The sequence below is a fragment of the Anabrus simplex genome, chromosome 3 (assembly GCF_040414725.1).
Source record: "Anabrus simplex isolate iqAnaSimp1 chromosome 3, ASM4041472v1, whole genome shotgun sequence".
Classification (NCBI taxonomy): Eukaryota; Metazoa; Arthropoda; class Insecta; order Orthoptera; family Tettigoniidae; genus Anabrus; species Anabrus simplex.
In genome coordinates this window covers 199,070,852-199,088,871 of record NC_090267.1, presented here as the reverse complement: position 1 = coordinate 199,088,871, position 18,020 = coordinate 199,070,852, and the positions used below count along the sequence as shown (strand labels likewise).

The 18,020-nt window shown below is 37.2% G+C and overlaps 2 protein-coding genes across 3 annotated transcripts in view; both read right to left on the bottom strand.

Moving 5' to 3' along the window:
* The window catches only part of LOC137498893 (UDP-glycosyltransferase UGT5-like), a 361,857-nt gene that overhangs the window by 234,756 nt on the left and 109,081 nt on the right, over positions 1 to 18,020 (bottom strand). The window lies entirely within an intron of this gene.
* The window catches only part of LOC136866741 (UDP-glucosyltransferase 2), a 123,312-nt gene that overhangs the window by 14,547 nt on the left and 90,745 nt on the right, over positions 1 to 18,020 (bottom strand). Inside the window, exons 4-5 of one of the 2 annotated variants that reach the window (XM_067143850.2) lie at positions 15,895 to 16,117; positions 9,999 to 10,218 (exon numbers count right to left, since the gene is read on the bottom strand). In XM_067143850.2, coding sequence (XP_066999951.2) covers positions 9,999 to 10,218; positions 15,895 to 16,117 — 443 coding nt within the window. The remainder of the gene's footprint in view (positions 1 to 9,998; positions 10,219 to 15,894; positions 16,118 to 18,020) is intronic. The other variant, XM_068226633.1, reaches the window with a different exon arrangement.

The window sequence follows — 18,020 nt, the reverse complement described above, 5'->3', positions numbered from 1 at the left end:
GTCTTTGTCATCCTCGCAATCATGTCACAGTCGCCAGATGTCCAAAGTCTTGAAATGATTTCATATTGGACTGCCTACTTTTTAATAATAAAAAAAGAAAGAAGGGTAGAAAACATAACTACCACATCAGTACTATTTAAGGGGATGTAATACGACAGAAGTTTTGGTAACCCATCACGTTTCATGAGTAGTATTGTTATTATCCAACTTCTGCTTCTTCTAGAATAAACGTTATTGATTAATTTCATAAAAATCTCCCAATGGCATTACAATTACTATGTTGCCATGACACTGGCCCTCTGACAAAACTTAGGTATGAAACACAGCATACATTATTTAAAATACCAGTAATGTCAATTATAGACTGTTTCACTTTCTCGAGCTCCTTTATATTGTCATGACAAAGTAGACAATCATCTTCATGTTCATTTCTCCCCATTAAAAAAAATGTATATATTAGCTGAATTATCACTAAATTTATATTTCTTCTTCAGCATTGCTGCATACCGTAGAAGAATAAATGTGTTGAGGGAAAATAGTATTACAAATTACAATACAGCATGGCTCTGAACAACCAATCACTTCAAACAATGAACAGCAAATAAACCAAAAACAATGCTTTACTCTCCTCTCTCATTTGAGTCACTTCAAGTGCCTCATGCCTCAATGATAATATACCACCACCAGCGATCATGATAAGATGACATTATTGACCATGACCACCAATGTTAACCACCTGCGCCCATTTTCACTACCTGAAAAATCCTTTATTTATTCTGAAATTGTTCATTCTTTCTTGATTGGGACATATTTTAAACCACTGATCTTGTACATTTTTAATTTCGAAAAGAAATGGAGGACAGAAATTTCTCCTAAATGGCAGACAGGAGTTTAAAATGTAGGAGGGCATGTCCAGAATTTTCCAGGCATCTAGTAACTCTAATTGAAATCATATAATTTATAACATTTTGTTGCTACCATATTTTATGGAATTTAGGTCATAATCAGCAGTGGAAAATGTACAGAGTAAAAGTAATTGGGCTCAATTACAGTTACCTGACAAAAAATTACTCAATTTACTAAGTAATTTTTCAAAAAACAATTAGAATTACAATTACAATTAATTTATAGAACTAAAGTCTTCAGGGAATCATTGACTTTTTTTCACATGGGAATGGATTGATACCAAAGTTTGCAAGGGAAAATGCATTACTCCATTTTGTGTTATTTAGCATAGAGACATTAAGTAGCTACCATCACTAGGCAAGACTTAATCCGATGTTCAAAATGACTGGTCCCAAAGCAAAATTTGAATGCCACTTTCAAGTTTTCATTATTTTCAGGATAACTAATTCAAAATATTTGTTCAAATAGGAGAATGGATATGCCAAAACCCCTTTGCCATCACATGTTTATTCCTGCTCCATTCTCAACCACGTAACCTCTCTGGGTGGGGTGAGGTAGAATAACATCCACAGTATTCCCTGCCTGTCGTTGGAAGCAACTGGAAAGGAGACCAAATGTTGGCAACCATAGTTCTGCTAGCTGACCCTGTCATTGCTTCCACTTACTTGTGTCAGTGCCCTCGATTTCATCTTTCTTTTGCTATTTTCTTTACATCACACCAACACAGAGTCTTATGGCGATGATGGGATAGGAAAAGCCCAGGAACGGGTAGGAAGCAGCCGTGTCCTTAATTAAGGTACAGTCCCAGCATTTGCCTGGTGTGAAAATGGGAAAATACAGAAAACCATCTTCAGGGCTGCCGACAATGGGCTTCGAACCCACTATCTCCCGGATGCAAGCTCACAGCTGTGCGCCCCTAACCGCACGGCCAACTCGCCCGCTTTCATCTTTTCTATCTAATCTTGGCCAACTCTTGTTCTTTCCCGGCCTCTATAGTATTAGGTTTTTTATGCCTAGGGAGTCTTTCATTTCTGTGCCCTGTGTGGCCCCACCTTTCTTTTGCTGATACCTTCAGTTTTGAAGTGTTAATAGAGGATGGTTGCCCAGTTGTATTTCCTCTTAAAACAATAATCGCCACTACCACCGTCTCGACAATGTAGTACACAATTACCAAAATCTCAACCCCTAACCACAAGAACCTGCGAGTAAATGAGTGAGTGCACGTTATATCACGGAAATGGAAATGGCTTCAATTGGAAGTGTATATGTGTCGCCTAGATGCAAAAGTGTGGGACGACATATAGAGTCAGTGTAGAAATTGTACCCTGGGTGTGACTCTTTGCGAGTGCTGGGGCTCCGAAGTTGCCAGCATCTCAATGTGATGTACATCGATTACTAGAATGTAACGATTACTAAAATGCAACGATTATGATTTTATTTTCATTATTAAATTACAAGTAAAAATTACATTTTGTGTATGTAAAAATTACAAATAAAAATTACTAAGAAAGTAATCGTTACACGTAATTCAATTACTTTTACTCAATTACTTCCCAACCCTGATCATAATTGTATAATTTTAGAATTAGCATTTCTAACAACTGGAATTAAAACCGTGTAATATTTGAGAATGAGCTCATCAAACAATAAAGAATGATAGTGATAAATACCTCCCATGGTTTAGACACTGAAGATATGGAGGCTAAGAAAAATAAAAGGTTACTTCATACCTCCATGATAAATATACATAGTAACATGTAAAATGTTACAAATTAGGCTATAATGCAACAACTTATTCCATATACATTATTCCTTAAATATTTCTTCAATAGTAGATCTTATATCTTAATATTCTGTGTTTTATGATTTTATTTCAATATTGTAAATGGGTTAAGATTTTAGATATAATTATATTAATATTTGTTTAATTCTTCTTCTTCTTCTTTTATGACCACATAGGATCACTTTAGTCAGTCCGTCGTTCAGGTCTCTTTGAAGGGATTGTTCGGGCTTTGCGGTCTTCCCAGTACTTCTTCAGATGCTCTGATCTTTGTGCCCTTTCCTCAGTTGAAAATGTGCATGTTGTTGGTTTGTTTTGTGTAAGGGTAAAGCGGAGGTTTGTATTCTTGAGTTTTGTATTCAATTTTATCTTATTTGTGGTGTCTTCTGTTGTAAGGCCTATTTCCTTCAGATCCTCTGATCCATTTACATCCTGTTGTGGTATTTTTTGAGACGAGATTGTGTTGTACTAGTTGTTTAATTATTGTAAAAGTAATCATTTTTGTTACTGGGACATAATGTGCAGTCAAGTTAATATTGTACTCAGCTGTTAAGGCAGATAGTTGTACAACAAGTGCTTGGGGATACTGAGTCTAGTAAATGGAAAACATCTAAAAGTTATAAGAGTAGGGTTGTAACTGGACTCTTCAAGTAGGGACAGTTTGAAATCTTTTCAGTTGAAGTAATTTCTACTGGTCAGTAGACATGTTTGCAAAATTATGGCTGTTCTCCGTAACTGGTTTTGAGAAAAAGTGGAAAAATTTTTTACTTGGTAAATACAAACTATCCTACACTGTATATCATATAAATAAGTATAGATTACTATAAAAGCCTTTAGCTATTGCCGTAAACCCATGACCTCAATACATGCAACGAAAATCCACAGCCTGTTTCCAGTCATTCGACTGGATCAGGAATGGGATGAATAAAGCCCCCATCTAGCGGCGGGATAGGAATTGTGCCAGCTGCCGAACCCTGTCACACTCCTCTGGGGCAATGATTAATGACTGACAGATGAAATGGAATGATATTGGAGAGTGTTGTTGGAATGAAAGATGACAGGGAAAACCGGAATACACGGAGATAAACCTGTCCCGCCTCCACTTTGTCCAGCACAAATTTCACATGAATTGAGCGGGATTTGAGCCATGGAATCCACCGGTGAGAGGCCAGCATGCTGCCACCTAAGCCACAGAGGCTTCAATGCATGCAATATATAATAAAAAAATAAAAAGTTGACTTAGTTTTGCATCTCATTTTGCAAATGGCCACTTTTGCATGCTATTGAAAAGGACATGGACAGGTTTCAATCAACAAGGTGCTACATGAGGAGAGGATATGAGATGAACATAAAATTGTGTATTCAATTTTCATTTTTGTTTTTTATTCCTGAATGTACATGGTGTAACATTTGACAATCTGCCATGCACTTAGAATATCATACATGAAACAATGTTTTCATCATCTACTGCTAGGTATTCTTCTTCACCTGATTCCCCTGAGTAATGTCATGTACTATGACAGGGAGTTATGCTCCCTCCAGGACTTGCCATACATCTTCCAGTTTCTTTTCATTAATAGGCACAGCCACATTTGTCAAGCAGCTCAAGATACTATGGTACTCTGATTGCTGAATTATCATTTCTTGTTTCTGCAGTTAACTTTTGATGAACCCAAACACTCTAATGGAAGGCATGAATGAATGTCCAGTAATGGGATAAATAACTATTTTGCTTATGTCTGGCGGATGTTTGAACATCCAGTGACACAGCTTGAGACAACTATTGTGTTCTTATTTTGCCCGTGGCACCCATTGGCAACTGATATTTTAAAAAATTACATTGCTCATGTCTGTATGACACAAATAGTGGTAGAGAGCTGAACATATTTCACTTGATCCCTTCTTACTTTAATTTTCAAGCCAAGTGTACATGAAGACATTATTAGTGGTTAACCTTGATTTAGGGGAATCTACTACAATAGCAAAATTATATAACGCTAAGTATAACTGCCTACTGTAATAGACACTCTGATCAGGTATTTTTGGCAAGGGTAAATTCCTTTGGCAGTCAAGAAAAGAAGATTATCTTGTTTTACCTTCAGCAGTGAAGAGAAACAATTTGCTCTAAAATTATATTCTTTTGACAAAAAATGTTGAGCTTTCTTAATGCCACAATTTTCAGTATTGATCTGCTCCAGAAATCTGAGGCACGTGGAACACATGTCTATATCTAACATACTGTACAGAGTAATAAATAAGTTACAATCTTATAAGATGGACAACAGACAATGATACGATGATAAACAGGGTTAAAAGTCAGGTTGTGAATTTCACTAGTACGAGAAGTCCCCTCAGTTTTAATTATTGCACTGATGGCGTGAAAGTTTCCTATGGAGATCACCGTAAGTACCTAAGTGTTAATATAAGAAAAGATCTTCTTGGCATAAACACATACACAGGATTGTAAATAAAGGGTACAGATCTCTGATCATAGTTATGAGGACTTTCAGGGGTTGTTGTATGGATGTAAAGGAAAGGGCATGTAAGTCTCTGGTAAAACCCCAACTAAAGTATGGTTCCAGTGTATGGGAACCTCATCAGGATTCCTTGATACGAGAATTGGAGAAAATTCAAAGGAAAGCAAGTCAATTTGTTCTGGGTGCTTTCCAGCAAAATAATAGCGTTATGAAAATGTTGCAAACTCTGGGCTGGGAAGACTTGGGGGAAAGGAGATGAGCTGTTTGGCTAAGCAGTATGTCCTATGTTGTCAACTGAGAGATGGTGTGGAATGACATTAGTAGACAAATAAGATTGAGTAGAGCTTTAAAAAGTAGAAAACATCATAATCTATATATAAAAATTAAGAGATTTATCTGTACATTGATCAGAATTTGAGAAGAATGGTATTCCTGTATTGACTGTGTCCACAGTAAGAAGTAAATGCACTTTTTTAACTTTCTGTCATCTCTGCCTGTCTTTCTGTATGCACATCATGAGAAAATGGTTGAAGAGGATTGAACGAAAATCAGTGTGTAAAGTCATGGAATAAGGCACTGAAATCTAGGCTATAAATAATTTTATTCACACTGAGCAAAATGGTAGTTTAAGGGAAGGCCTAAATTTTAATTCTCAAATTTTTATGTTAATACTGCTCCTACAGATAAATACTACATAACTAAAGTTATATAAAATTAAATTTCCTATTTGTACTGTGAGGTACACCCCAATGCCACACATTTAAATCTTGTGTCTAAAAGAACTCCTCTACAGGAGGAACAGTGAACTTGAAACTAGACCTACTTAAACCGTTACTCAGATGTCACTACTGTAATTTGACGTAATTTTGTTATTGTGAAGTTCCAGTACTGTGTGAATTTCAACTTGTTTTTGTTTTCCGTTCATCAAGAAGTTTGGATATTCTCTCATAGATGTCACTGCTAGAAAACTATGATCATGCACCCTGGTGCGAAGTGAAAGAACTTTTTTGAAGAAGTTTTGTATACATAAGTTTTGTTTTACTAATTGTTGTTCATTTATTTTTGGGTTGGCATTATTTACCTTTTCTTTCCACCAGTTTTGAATCCAGCCAATCCCTAATTTTTGTAATTAATTTCCAACCAATCCGTATTTCTTCTTCGATTCTGAGTGTAACTTTTGAATGGACCTATAAAATTGAGAGGGTGGGGCTGGTTTATTCGTGAAAGGTCTCAAACTTTCCCCGAGGGATTATAAACTGCAGATTTTCTCCTCTCTTGGCCAATTGATCGTCATCTTAGTGTGTGTGTCAGGCAGGAGGCGGGAGGCACCTCTTTCATCAGGCAGCAGTTCTTCAGCAAGGTAATGGCCATCTAACATCTTACTTTTTTGCTAGCTCTGCAGTTTAACCTGAGGGAAAGGTCTGAAACCTTAACTATGTAACCAACTTCTCTAAAATGTAAGTTCTGCCGGCTAATGTAAAAATTTCATAAAATCTCTAACTGTAATTCTGGGATATAGAGTGATGTACCCTCTCGAGCTCCCGTTCATATTCGTTTGAGGTGACTACGTTTTGTAACTGGTTTTCTTCCTTTCCATAATGTCTTAAATTATTCTTATACGAATCACCTCCATAGTTTGGGAATAGCCCCTGTTTCATCAGCCTAGTGCCCCTTAGGTTTTCAGACTTCATATCTTGGAGTGCAGATACACGCCTCCATTCTTTTTGTGTTTCGAGCCATTTACTTAACCTGTTCTTTTTTACTATGGCCCAATAGGTTGGGTACTACAGTAGATACCCCTGTTTCAAATTTTGTAAGTTGTGCCTTGATGGCAAGTAATTGTAATTTTCTGATATTGCCTTGAGTAGGCTTGAGAACTGAGAGCACATTAGCTCTTTTTCTAGGGTTGTAAAAGTGCCTCTGGGAGGCCTGATATTGTAATTGCTTTAGCAAGGGCTCCATGTATTAGGGGATTTCTGCCCTTAAGTAAAGTTGTGATCTTTGTAAATTTGAGCGTGTAGTTCAGTAATTGTAAAGTGAGGGCTTGAAGCCCAAGATCTGTTTATACCACCAATCTTGTCTTTCCTAGACTTGTTTATTGCTACTGGTACCTGTTACATTGTTGTTTGTTGATTTTTGAAATTAAAAAATATATATTTATATATAGGCCTATATAAAATCTTTGTTACAGTTTTAAATTAACTTTGATTTTATAGTTAGGCCCATTCACTTGGCACCTTCTTTCACCTCTGCTGGTCCACGGGTAACCCCGTAACACTATTAATGATGTCCTATACATTTATATCGTACTGGCTATGATAAGAAAGATATTAATAAATTTCATTTCTTTTGCTAAGTCCGTATCGATACTAAACTACGAGAAAATCAGTGAAGAGAATTCAATGAAAATCAGTATCGTATATAAATGTCTGGGAATAAGGTATTACAGTCTAGGCTGTAAATCATTTTATTCATGGTGGATGAAAGGGTAGTTCAGGGGAAGGTGCCTGAAACTTAATATTTAAATACCTATTATTTTTTTTTTTTGCTAGGGGCTTTACGTCGCACCGACACAGATAGGTCTTATGGCGACGATGGGATAGGAAAGGCCTAGGAGTTGGAAGGAAGTGGCCGTGGCCTTAATTAAGGTACAGCCCCAGCATTTGCCTGGTGTGAAAATGGGAAACCACGGAAAACCATCTTCAGGGCTGCCGATAGTGGGATTCGAACCTACTATCTCCCGGATGCAAGCTTACAGCCGTGCGCCTCTACGCGCACGGCCAACTCGCCCGGTAATACCTATTATTGGTCCTATTGAAAAGTAGTAGGCCTACATGACAAAAGTCATAGAGAATACAAGAACTGATCATTATTTCTTATACAGTTTTACCATAGCGTACCAACAATGATAATAGAATTTAGACCTTTGTTCCTTAGTCTATGTCAATGCCAAGCATTGCTAACATGGAAATATTCTTTAATCGTGTTAACTCATGATGACTTTTGTCTTAATTATCTTAAGGCTTCAAACAGTGTGGTCATCAGTCCATATCCACAAAGAAAATTGGTTATAAAAACATCGTAAAGATACAATTGTTTGAAGAAGGAGTCATAAACGAAGGAAGGACTCCCTTTACATTAGATGCCCTAACATCACAGAGTTGTAAGAAATCTAAATGTGAAGGTCTACCATACATAAAGCTCATAAAGCTGATCAACAATAACAATACATTGACCATTGTTGTTATGTGATTTGTCTCTTCTGCTCTGGAACCATACTGGAAACATGGAGATATTTTTATTTGGCCAGATATTGATATCAGTAAACTTAACAAAACTAAACTAAACTAAACTCATGTCCTCATTCTGAGGTTGTGCAGCTCTTTTCAGGCACATCTCCAAGGGAGGTAGCTGCATGTAACGTTTAAACCACATACAAGCCCTCCTGCAATTATTAAATATCTGGCATACTGGGAAGAGAACATGGGCCTCCCAAGAATGGCAGCTAATAATGCTACAGAGGCAGGCAATGATATCAGTGTTACAACATTGTTTGAAACTGGAAATGCCAGAGAAAATGTGCTTCAATTGCAATAGCACGATGACTAAAACAACACCTAAAAAGTTCTTGTATTTTCTCAGTGTTTACTTTTTATATTACATTTAATTTTTTATTCTGGTTTATGCTTATTGCAGTGCCTCATTTGGGATGAATGTTAAATGCTCATTTTTCAGAAAATGATATTCACACATAAAAACTTCAACTGCTGGAGTAACATAACCTTTTTAAATATCAGATTTCTCATTTTCAGATCTAAAATTTTTGAAGAGATTCAATAAAAATTTGAGGTACCGGTAACACATGAAATTGAACTTATGTGTCATTCTCTGCCCAGTGATGAGGTGGAGTGTAACATCAACTTTAAAATATCATAAACAAATTTAAAATAGATGCACAGCTACAACATGTTGTTATAGGTACCTACATGAAGAAACTGCAAGTTAAGATCCACATTTTTGTTGCATGAGGTGGGTACAGTATTTGTAAACCTAAACTTTTTCCGGGAATACAACCAATTTGAGTTTGAAACTGTATCACTTCACCCCATTTTACCAGTACTTTTGAATTTTATTATAGGCTGTTACATCTTTCAGTGTTCAGAATGCAAGAGTCTTATGGATGGCCTGAGCTGCTCCATACTTCTTTAGTCACAGCTGCCAATGCAGTTTCCTGTCTTGTTATATTCCGTACCTTGAAACAATTAAATATAGAATCTTCTAGGCTCCCTCTTGCTTCTCAAACCTGTTTGGCTAGTTTTATTAGTCCCCTATTGTCATCTACTCTCATATGACTCTCCCACCTAAGTCAGTTCCTTGCTTGCTGGTTGTTGGTTGTTGTTTAAAGGGGCCTAACATCAAAGGTTATTGGCCTAAGTCAGTTCCAATGCACAACTTCATATAATGTGGTCACTAACATTATGTAGGCAATTCATTACAGATATGCACTTGTCATGGTTCCTATATGTGGGGGCAATTATTCTCCCTAATTTCACATTTGTTACCTTGACAGGATATTCAGAGTCCACACACCTTTCATTCTAATATTTCAAAGTCAGCATAAAGACAAGTGAATTATGTTTGACCTTGTGAATTGTTGAATGATACTGGGTGATAATCTAATATGTTCCAAAGGGCAAAACACAAAAATGGAAAAGAAACTACTATGAGGATAATTATTAACAGCACGAGATAACAGTGTTACTGTATTTTGCAGAGAGCATCAGTAAATTAGAAATATTCTTAACACCTAGTGTGTCAATAAAATAATATCTTACCTTGGATCATGAAGAACCTTCTTCAGAGCTTCATGTAGTGTTTCTTTCGATAAGTCATCAATCTCTAATTTAACTCCAATGCCTATTGTTTCAATATATTTGACATTGTAAGCTTGGTCAGAGAAGATGGGAATTCCAACTAATGGTACAGCATTATATGTAGCTTCTTGAAGACTTTGAAGCCCACCTTGGAAAATGAAAGCACGGATATTGGGATGTGCTGAAAGGATAGAATATGAAATTACATGTTTATATTCAGTATACACATTTGTGTGTGATCTGAGGTTTCTTGAGATTGAGTGAGCACCCTTTCATTCTCTATTTGTTTTTGTAAGACTCCTTTAAATTTTTTCTGCCCCATTAGAGTTCTTCTCTCTCTATTTTGTTCTTATTTATGTTGATTTAGAAGAAACTATGGGAAAATTTTAATTCAACATTTCTCTTTAAATTCTGAACTACACTGCTCTTTGGAAAAAAAAAAAAAAAAAAAAAAAGTGAAACACTCAGAAGCAATGGTCTGAAACACGCCAAAATCAGAGGACATGTAGAACAGTGGAACCATAATAAGTGATTTATATTCAGGGAGATGGTGTGCATGTAGGTCCAGTAGTGCTCTCCTGTGTGTGACCTACCAGGTCAATGTTAAGCAATGCTCAGTCGGTTCGGAGCCATCATACCTCGATAATGTTGTAAGATGGACAGCAGGCTATGTTGATAAATGGGTTTCAAAGTCAGGTTTTGAGTTTAAAAATTAGGAGAAGTCCTTTCAGTTTTAATTACTGTGTTGATGGGGTGAAAGTTCCTTTTGGGGATCATTGTAAGTATATAGGTGTTAATATAAGGAAATATTTTCATTGGGGTAATCACATAAATGGGATTGTAAATAAAGGGTACAGATCTCTGCAAATGGTTATGAGGGTGTTTAGGGGTTGTAGTAAGGATATAAAGGAGAGGGCATATAAGTCACTGGTAAGACCCCAACTAGAGTATGGTTCCAGTGCATGGGACCCTCACCAGGATTACCTGATTCAAGAACTGGAAAAAATCCAAAGAAAAGCAGCTCGATTTGTTCTGGGCGATTTCTAACAAAAGAGTAGTGTTGGAAAAATGTCTCAAAATTTGGGCTGGGTAGAACTGGGAGAAGGAAGACGAGCGGCTCGACTAAGTGGTATGTAATACCAATATAAGTGGTCCGTTATTGGACATTATAAATTTTTCAGCTAACTCATTCCTGGTTGCCAGCGTTTTGCGCCCGTGTGCTAGGCTGGGCTCATCAGTTGGTATCTAGCACACCTACCAAGACGCATGGCTAGTGCATACCGTGGAGGCCACTGCGTACACTAATTGTATCCACCGGCAGTGCCAATGCACCATGAGAGACTTTGTCTCATTACCAAAAATTGATGCCTGCTTGGCCATCAGATTATATAAATGTTGATTCCTATAGGGAATCTGAAATATTTGTTCCGAATGAGTATATTTATAATACCAATGTAAGTGGTCCGTTATTGAACATTATAAATTTTTCAGCTAACTCATTCCTGGTTGCCAACGTTTTGCCCCCATGTGCTAGGCTGGGCTCATCAGTTGGTACTTAGCTCACCTACCAAGATGATGCATGGCTAGTGCATACCATGGAGTCCACTGCGTAGGCTAATTGTAGCCACCGGCAGTGCCAATGCACTATGAGAGACTTTGTCTCATTACCAAAAATTGATGCCTGCTTGGCCATCACATCATATAGATGTTGGCTCCCATAGGGAATCTGAAATATTTGTTCTGAATGAGTAAATTTATAATACCAATCTAAGTGGTCCGTTATTGGACATTATAAATTTTTCAGCTAACTCATTCCTGGTTTCCAGCGTTTTGCCCCCGTGTGCTAGGCTGGGCTCATCAGTTGGTACCTAGCACACCTACCAAGATGCATGGCTAGTGGATACCGTGGAGGCCACTCCCTATGCGAATCAACATCTATATCATCTGATATCCAAGCAGGCATTAATTTTTGGTAATGAGACAAAGTCTCTCATAGTGCATTGGCACTGCCGGTGGCTACAATTAGCCTATGCAGTGGCCTCCACGGTATGCACTAGCCATGCATCTTGGTAGGAGTTCTAGGTACCAACTGATGAGCCCAGCCTAGCACACGGGGGCAAAATGCTGGCAACCAGGAATGAGTTAGCTGAAAAATTTATAATGTCCAATAACGGACCACTTATATTGGTATTATAAATGTACTCATTCAGAACAAATATTTCAGATTCCCTCCTTACTTCTGCTATTGATAGTTATTTTACTATCTAAGTAACAATATTCATCTACTTCCTGTAAGATTTTATTTCCTAATCTAATACAGTATTTCCTGCATCATCTGACTTCATTTGACTGCACTTCATGAGGAAACCATCATTGTTCATCAACATCTTAGATGGACAGGGCATGCACATACTATAAGTAATACTAGGCTTGTTTAGCAAATCCTTTATGGTGAACTTTGTTCTGGCACAAGACCCCAAGGCGCCCATTTGAGATGTTATAAAGACCAGCTTAAACAAACCATGAAGGTGAAAAATATAAATCATCAAAGGTGGGATGTACTTGCAGAGGATCGCTTACTTGACAATGAACCACCTCTGCTGGTGTTTAATTGTTTGAATAAAAAAAGTTACCGATAGGAACAGTTTAAACAATAAGCATGCAAACTCATTAAAAATACTGTAGGTACTTGCTGGGTCCGCCCTGTCATTACTTGTAAAATTTGTTAGTTTACACAATTATTATTCGTACATGTTTCGAGAGATGGGCCACTTTCTTCATCAGCGAACTTGACATCATAAAAGAAGATTTCTCATATTGTAAGATGTAATAACTTAAACTAAAATCTTAACTAGTTAAAATCTTAAAATATCTTAAAAATATTAATTGTTTTATTTTGAGTTAATTAATGAGATCAATGATGGATTTTAATACAAATTTATTAAAGTGCTTCTGGAACATAACAACTATTAATGCTACGTAGGTAAGCATTATTAAGGAAGCTTTTTAATGTGTGTGTGTGTTAAATAATATTTTTACAAATATTTTATGTTTGATAACTTCACTTCACACAAACACTGTGGAGAGGTTTGGAGTTGAAACCAGGCTTTTGGCAAGCAAGCTAATGGTTAGGAATTGTATACCACCACCTCTCCTACACTGCCAGCCAAAATTCTTTTGATAAGGACTCAAAGAGGCTAACGACTGTGTCAGACCACAGATACTTAACATCTCAACTATTATGGTTACCAAGTAGGCTATTGTTACTGGTACATCTAATTTGATCTACTTAATTTATGCCAGGGAGATGTATTCTATGCCAGGATCCTTGTGGCTGTGCCTCTCATATGGGTTATTAACCCTTCATTAACCTTCTGACATCCTGCAGACTTGCTGACTTTCTTCCAGAGAGATCATCCTTAGCCTAACCACAAAGCAGTGGATGTTGATTTTTCTGCCTCTTCAACCAGTGGACATTTAGGTATGTCTTCTGGCTTCAGTGCTGTTGGACCAGTCGTCCAATTTAATTCAAATTAGTATCATCAAAAAAGGCAGCTTAAGAAAGGTGTGCATGGTTCTCCTGGAAAATAACATGGCATCATTTCCATAAAGATTTTAAGAATGTCTAAAAATGAAACTTTCACTTCCAGAAAGGCACATAGCCTTGAGGTTCCTTCAGTCTACACCAGAATAAGCACCAGATTAATTGCTGGCCTTAAAAATGGAGCCTTTCTTCCAGGGAGTTCAACCTTAGCCTTTGGGTGTATCCCTAACTATTAGTGGGGATAGAGCGGTGTGGATATGCCACCACCCGTCGCGTAAATGCAGCCACAAAACTTGCATTTTGCTGATTTTTTAAGTCAGTCATTTCAAAGAACTGCCACGCATCAGACGGTTTTCATTTTTAATTTAATTTTGTGTGGCTATTTCTAGCTGAGTGCAGCCCTTATATGGCAGACTCTCCGATGAGGGTGGGCAGCATCTGCCATGTGTAGGTAACTGCATGTTATTGTGGTGGAGGATAGTGTTATGACAGTTTTCATGGCATTTGTGGTACAAATTTCTGTAAAACTTTATTTAAATCCCTTTAAATATTCTATGAACATAAATACCATCTAAAAATTGAATTAAATATCAAACTATTAAGTTACCACAATTATTATCTAATATACTTTACCTTATCTACAAAACACAACAAGAAGAGGAAATATAGATACAAATTCAAGTCCATTGTTGGATGTGTTCAGTCCATTGTTGGACATGCTTGTGCTATTGAGGGTGCTCATGCATTATTGTAGTGATAAAGTAGTTAAAACCTATTGAAATTGCTTAATTTTGTATGTGTGTGATCCATTTACTGCTATTTATATATTGGTGTTTAGTACTTATTGGTAGAGGCCTGCGCAGGTATACAAAATATCATCCGCATTTGCACTTCCTTCGTTCGTATCCGTGAATGCTTATCCATGGATATTGTAAATATTGAACTACAGTATATTAAACCCAAGGTATTTAAGAGGATAGATCTGTTAACATAATACAATAGGCCTGATATCAGGCTCCAGAACCCCTACAGTCATAGGTTTATGAGGGATTTCCTCTTGGGACAACAACCAACGTAATGTCCTTTGTTCCTTCCTTCAATTAATTGTGGACAGAAGCCAGTTAGGCTTAGGTGAGATTTATGGCTTTATGCTGCTACTAAAATGTTTTCATTCCTCCCCTGAAGAGGGAGACAGGCGTCTTAGATGGTGACGCCGTCTCTCAGGCCGGGAGGTGGTGAAGGAGATGCTCGGAAAAGTTGAGTGGTTGGTGGCCGTGGTCTATAATAGGTTATGGCCTCAAGGCTCTTTATACATCAGCATTCTCCCATACTACTATCAAGGGTCACCTAACTCCAAATAAGAATGAAAGTGTACCTGAACGAAAATCACTAAACTTCATTATTATTTTAGAAATTATTGGCAAAATTATCCGCACTGCCATACAGTTTGCATCCACCAAGACACTAATTTCATGGATAACTGATTCGATAGAAGGCAGTTCAGGTTTAGAAAAGGTTATTCCACTGAACCTCAACTTGAAGGATTCCAGCAAGATATAGCGGTTTGAGCGAGAAGACTTGAGAGAAGGGAGACAAGCTACTCGACTAAGTGGTATGTTTTCAGCTGTCACTGGAGAGATGGCGTGGAATAACAGTAGTAGACGAATAAGTTTGAGTGATGTTTTTAAAAGTAGAAAAGTTCACAATATGAAGATAAAGTTAGAATTCAAGGGGACGAACTGGGGCAAATATTCATTTATAGGAAGGGGAATTAGGGATTGGAATAACTTACCAAGGGAGATGTTCAATAAATTTCCAATTTCTTTGAAATCATATAAGAATAGGCTAGGAAAACAACAGATAAGGAATCTGCCATCTGGGTGACTTCCCTAAACGCAGATCAGTAGTGGCTGAGTGATTGAAAGCACAGATCGAATGCAGGTACAGTACTCTTTAAACATTTGTCATGCACTACAACTACACCTCTACGAGTACTTGCAGTTGAAAGGGGAGTGATCGGTGGTGCACTCTACCACTACCACCAGATTACTCAGCAGTGTTACTACCCTGCTCCCAGCCCTATCCCTAACCTTAAATATAAATACCAGTATAATTAGCAATGGCAAGTACAGAGAATTTGAAACAGAGAGGTAAATAATTAGACTCAAACTACTTTTGTTCTGGACCTAAAAACTAAGGCCTCCTTCCAGGGAGCTCTTATTTGTTTGTTATTTTGTCACTTATTTGTATTTTATTATAATGAAAGTAATAGTAAAGCTAATTATTATTGTTAACTAGCCCATCATACCTTACCTAAGATGTCCTGTTGCGGCAGCCATTTGGCTATCATCACATTTGCTGGCTGACCAGGAAGAGAATCTGACTCCCATTTCCATATCACTCGTTGAGGTAATTCGGAAAATACTTCCAAGATAGCAGCAATTTTAGTTTTTGATAGTCTGTCACTCCTTACATTGGATCCCATGCTAAAGTAGATGACTCCTTCCTTGGCTTCATCTATAAATTGTTTAATTTTCTACAGACATGAAATGAAACACAATTATTTAGGTACTGGTAACTTAAATATATGGAACATTTCAATAGAGAAAAATTAATACAGAAAATGTGACATTAACTTAGGTAATACACTGACACATTACTTTTTGGCTTAATCTAGTTTTGAATGAACCTGGTATGGACAAAATATACTGATTAACCACTTAAAAACATGTAACACTCTCTATACACTTCAGTCAAGTACATAAATTTCTATGAACATAACAAGGACAATTTCTAACTGTTTAGCTCCACCATCAGCTGTTGGAGTTAGTCTAGGTGTCGAAGGGGCATTCTAGGAATATGAAGAGTGAAGTATTTTCCTGTTGCTTTCCTCATTGAGCTAGAAGATGATAATACATATCATTCTGCTGAGCTCACTGAACTGCACACATCAGCCAATCCTATGAGTGACACTTTCATGCCATTCTTAAGAGGGACTGGCTGAATAAGGAATGACAGTACTAGCATTACTCAAACCTCAGTCACTCCTTATTGTCAAAGTAAAGGATGAGACTGAGACACGTCAATTGAATGTAACAATTTTCTTGTTACCCATACCAAAATAGAGGAATAGATATGGGCTTATAATTCATAATCTCTGACTACTACTCATGATTCATAACCAAAACATGTAGTTCACATGAGGTACTGTTCATCGCTTGAATGCCACATCTTTTAGATGGGTACCATCTCCAAGAGTTTTCTCTGACTCTTGTAATCATACTCTCCATATTGGCTGAAATGTCCACAATTGTCAGCAGGAAATTTTCTTCAAGTTCAGCAATCATTTTGAGTCTTGTGACGTACATACTTTCCTCTAAGTAAACCCACAGAAAGTACTAGTCTGATGATCTGGATGGCCAAATGAATCATCAAATTTGGACATGAGTTGCCAATGAATAGTTGTCCAAATGATGTCATTGGCATTAACCTTATAATTGCAAGTTATGAATCTCATTCCGTATTGACGGTTATCACTTTACAAAAGAAAATATTTATAAAATCCTCCTTTCAATACAAGTCAAGTCATCTGTTAGATGAAGCAAAGTCTATACATGTTTCAGCCTAATCTCAAGGCCATCTTCAGTAGTAAAACAATGATTACACAATATACAAACAAATTAAAAATCGTAATGATGTGAAGTGACAGTGATCATGATTAGTGAGTTAAAAACACATTGAGGTACAAAGTCCTCTCGTCTAATAGATCTTGCTGACTGTTAAATAAAAACACTATGCTGAGGAGTGTAGTGAGACCGTCAATACTACGAATAAGACGTGTATAACATCTGTAATGAGAAAAAAGGAATATATGAGTGGATGAAGAACAAGTTGAAATGATGTACAAAAAGAAAACTCATATGACTTACTTGTAACTAAAAGTTGTCGTCTCAAATGGAGATGACCTCGTCGGTCTCAAGTCACATTGACAACTAAGCCTGTGTGTGGCTTACTGTGTATCTGTGTCGATGTGGTTGGGAGGGGTAATTGAGGGGGAGGGGCAGGGAGGGAGGGACGTTGTGATTCGCGGAAGGAGGGTGTTGATGGAAGGGCGGGTCTTGTTCTAGAATGTCGGTAGTGAAACTCTTTTTTATTAATGAACTGTTCGCAGATGAGCGGGACAAAGGTTTCCAATAAAATATTTTTCTTTTCGTTGATTTCATTTAAGTTATAGACGGGATTGTTATATTGGCCGATATCTATATATATATTCTCTAGTATATTAAGTAAGGGACCTTTCTGTTCGTAATGCAGGATCTTTAAGTCTTGATCAATTGTTGTGTATTTATGATTTTTCTCTCTACAATGTTCGCTCATGGCTGAGTAGCGATTATACTTTAGGGCATTAAGATGTTCGGAGTATCTTACATTGAAACTGC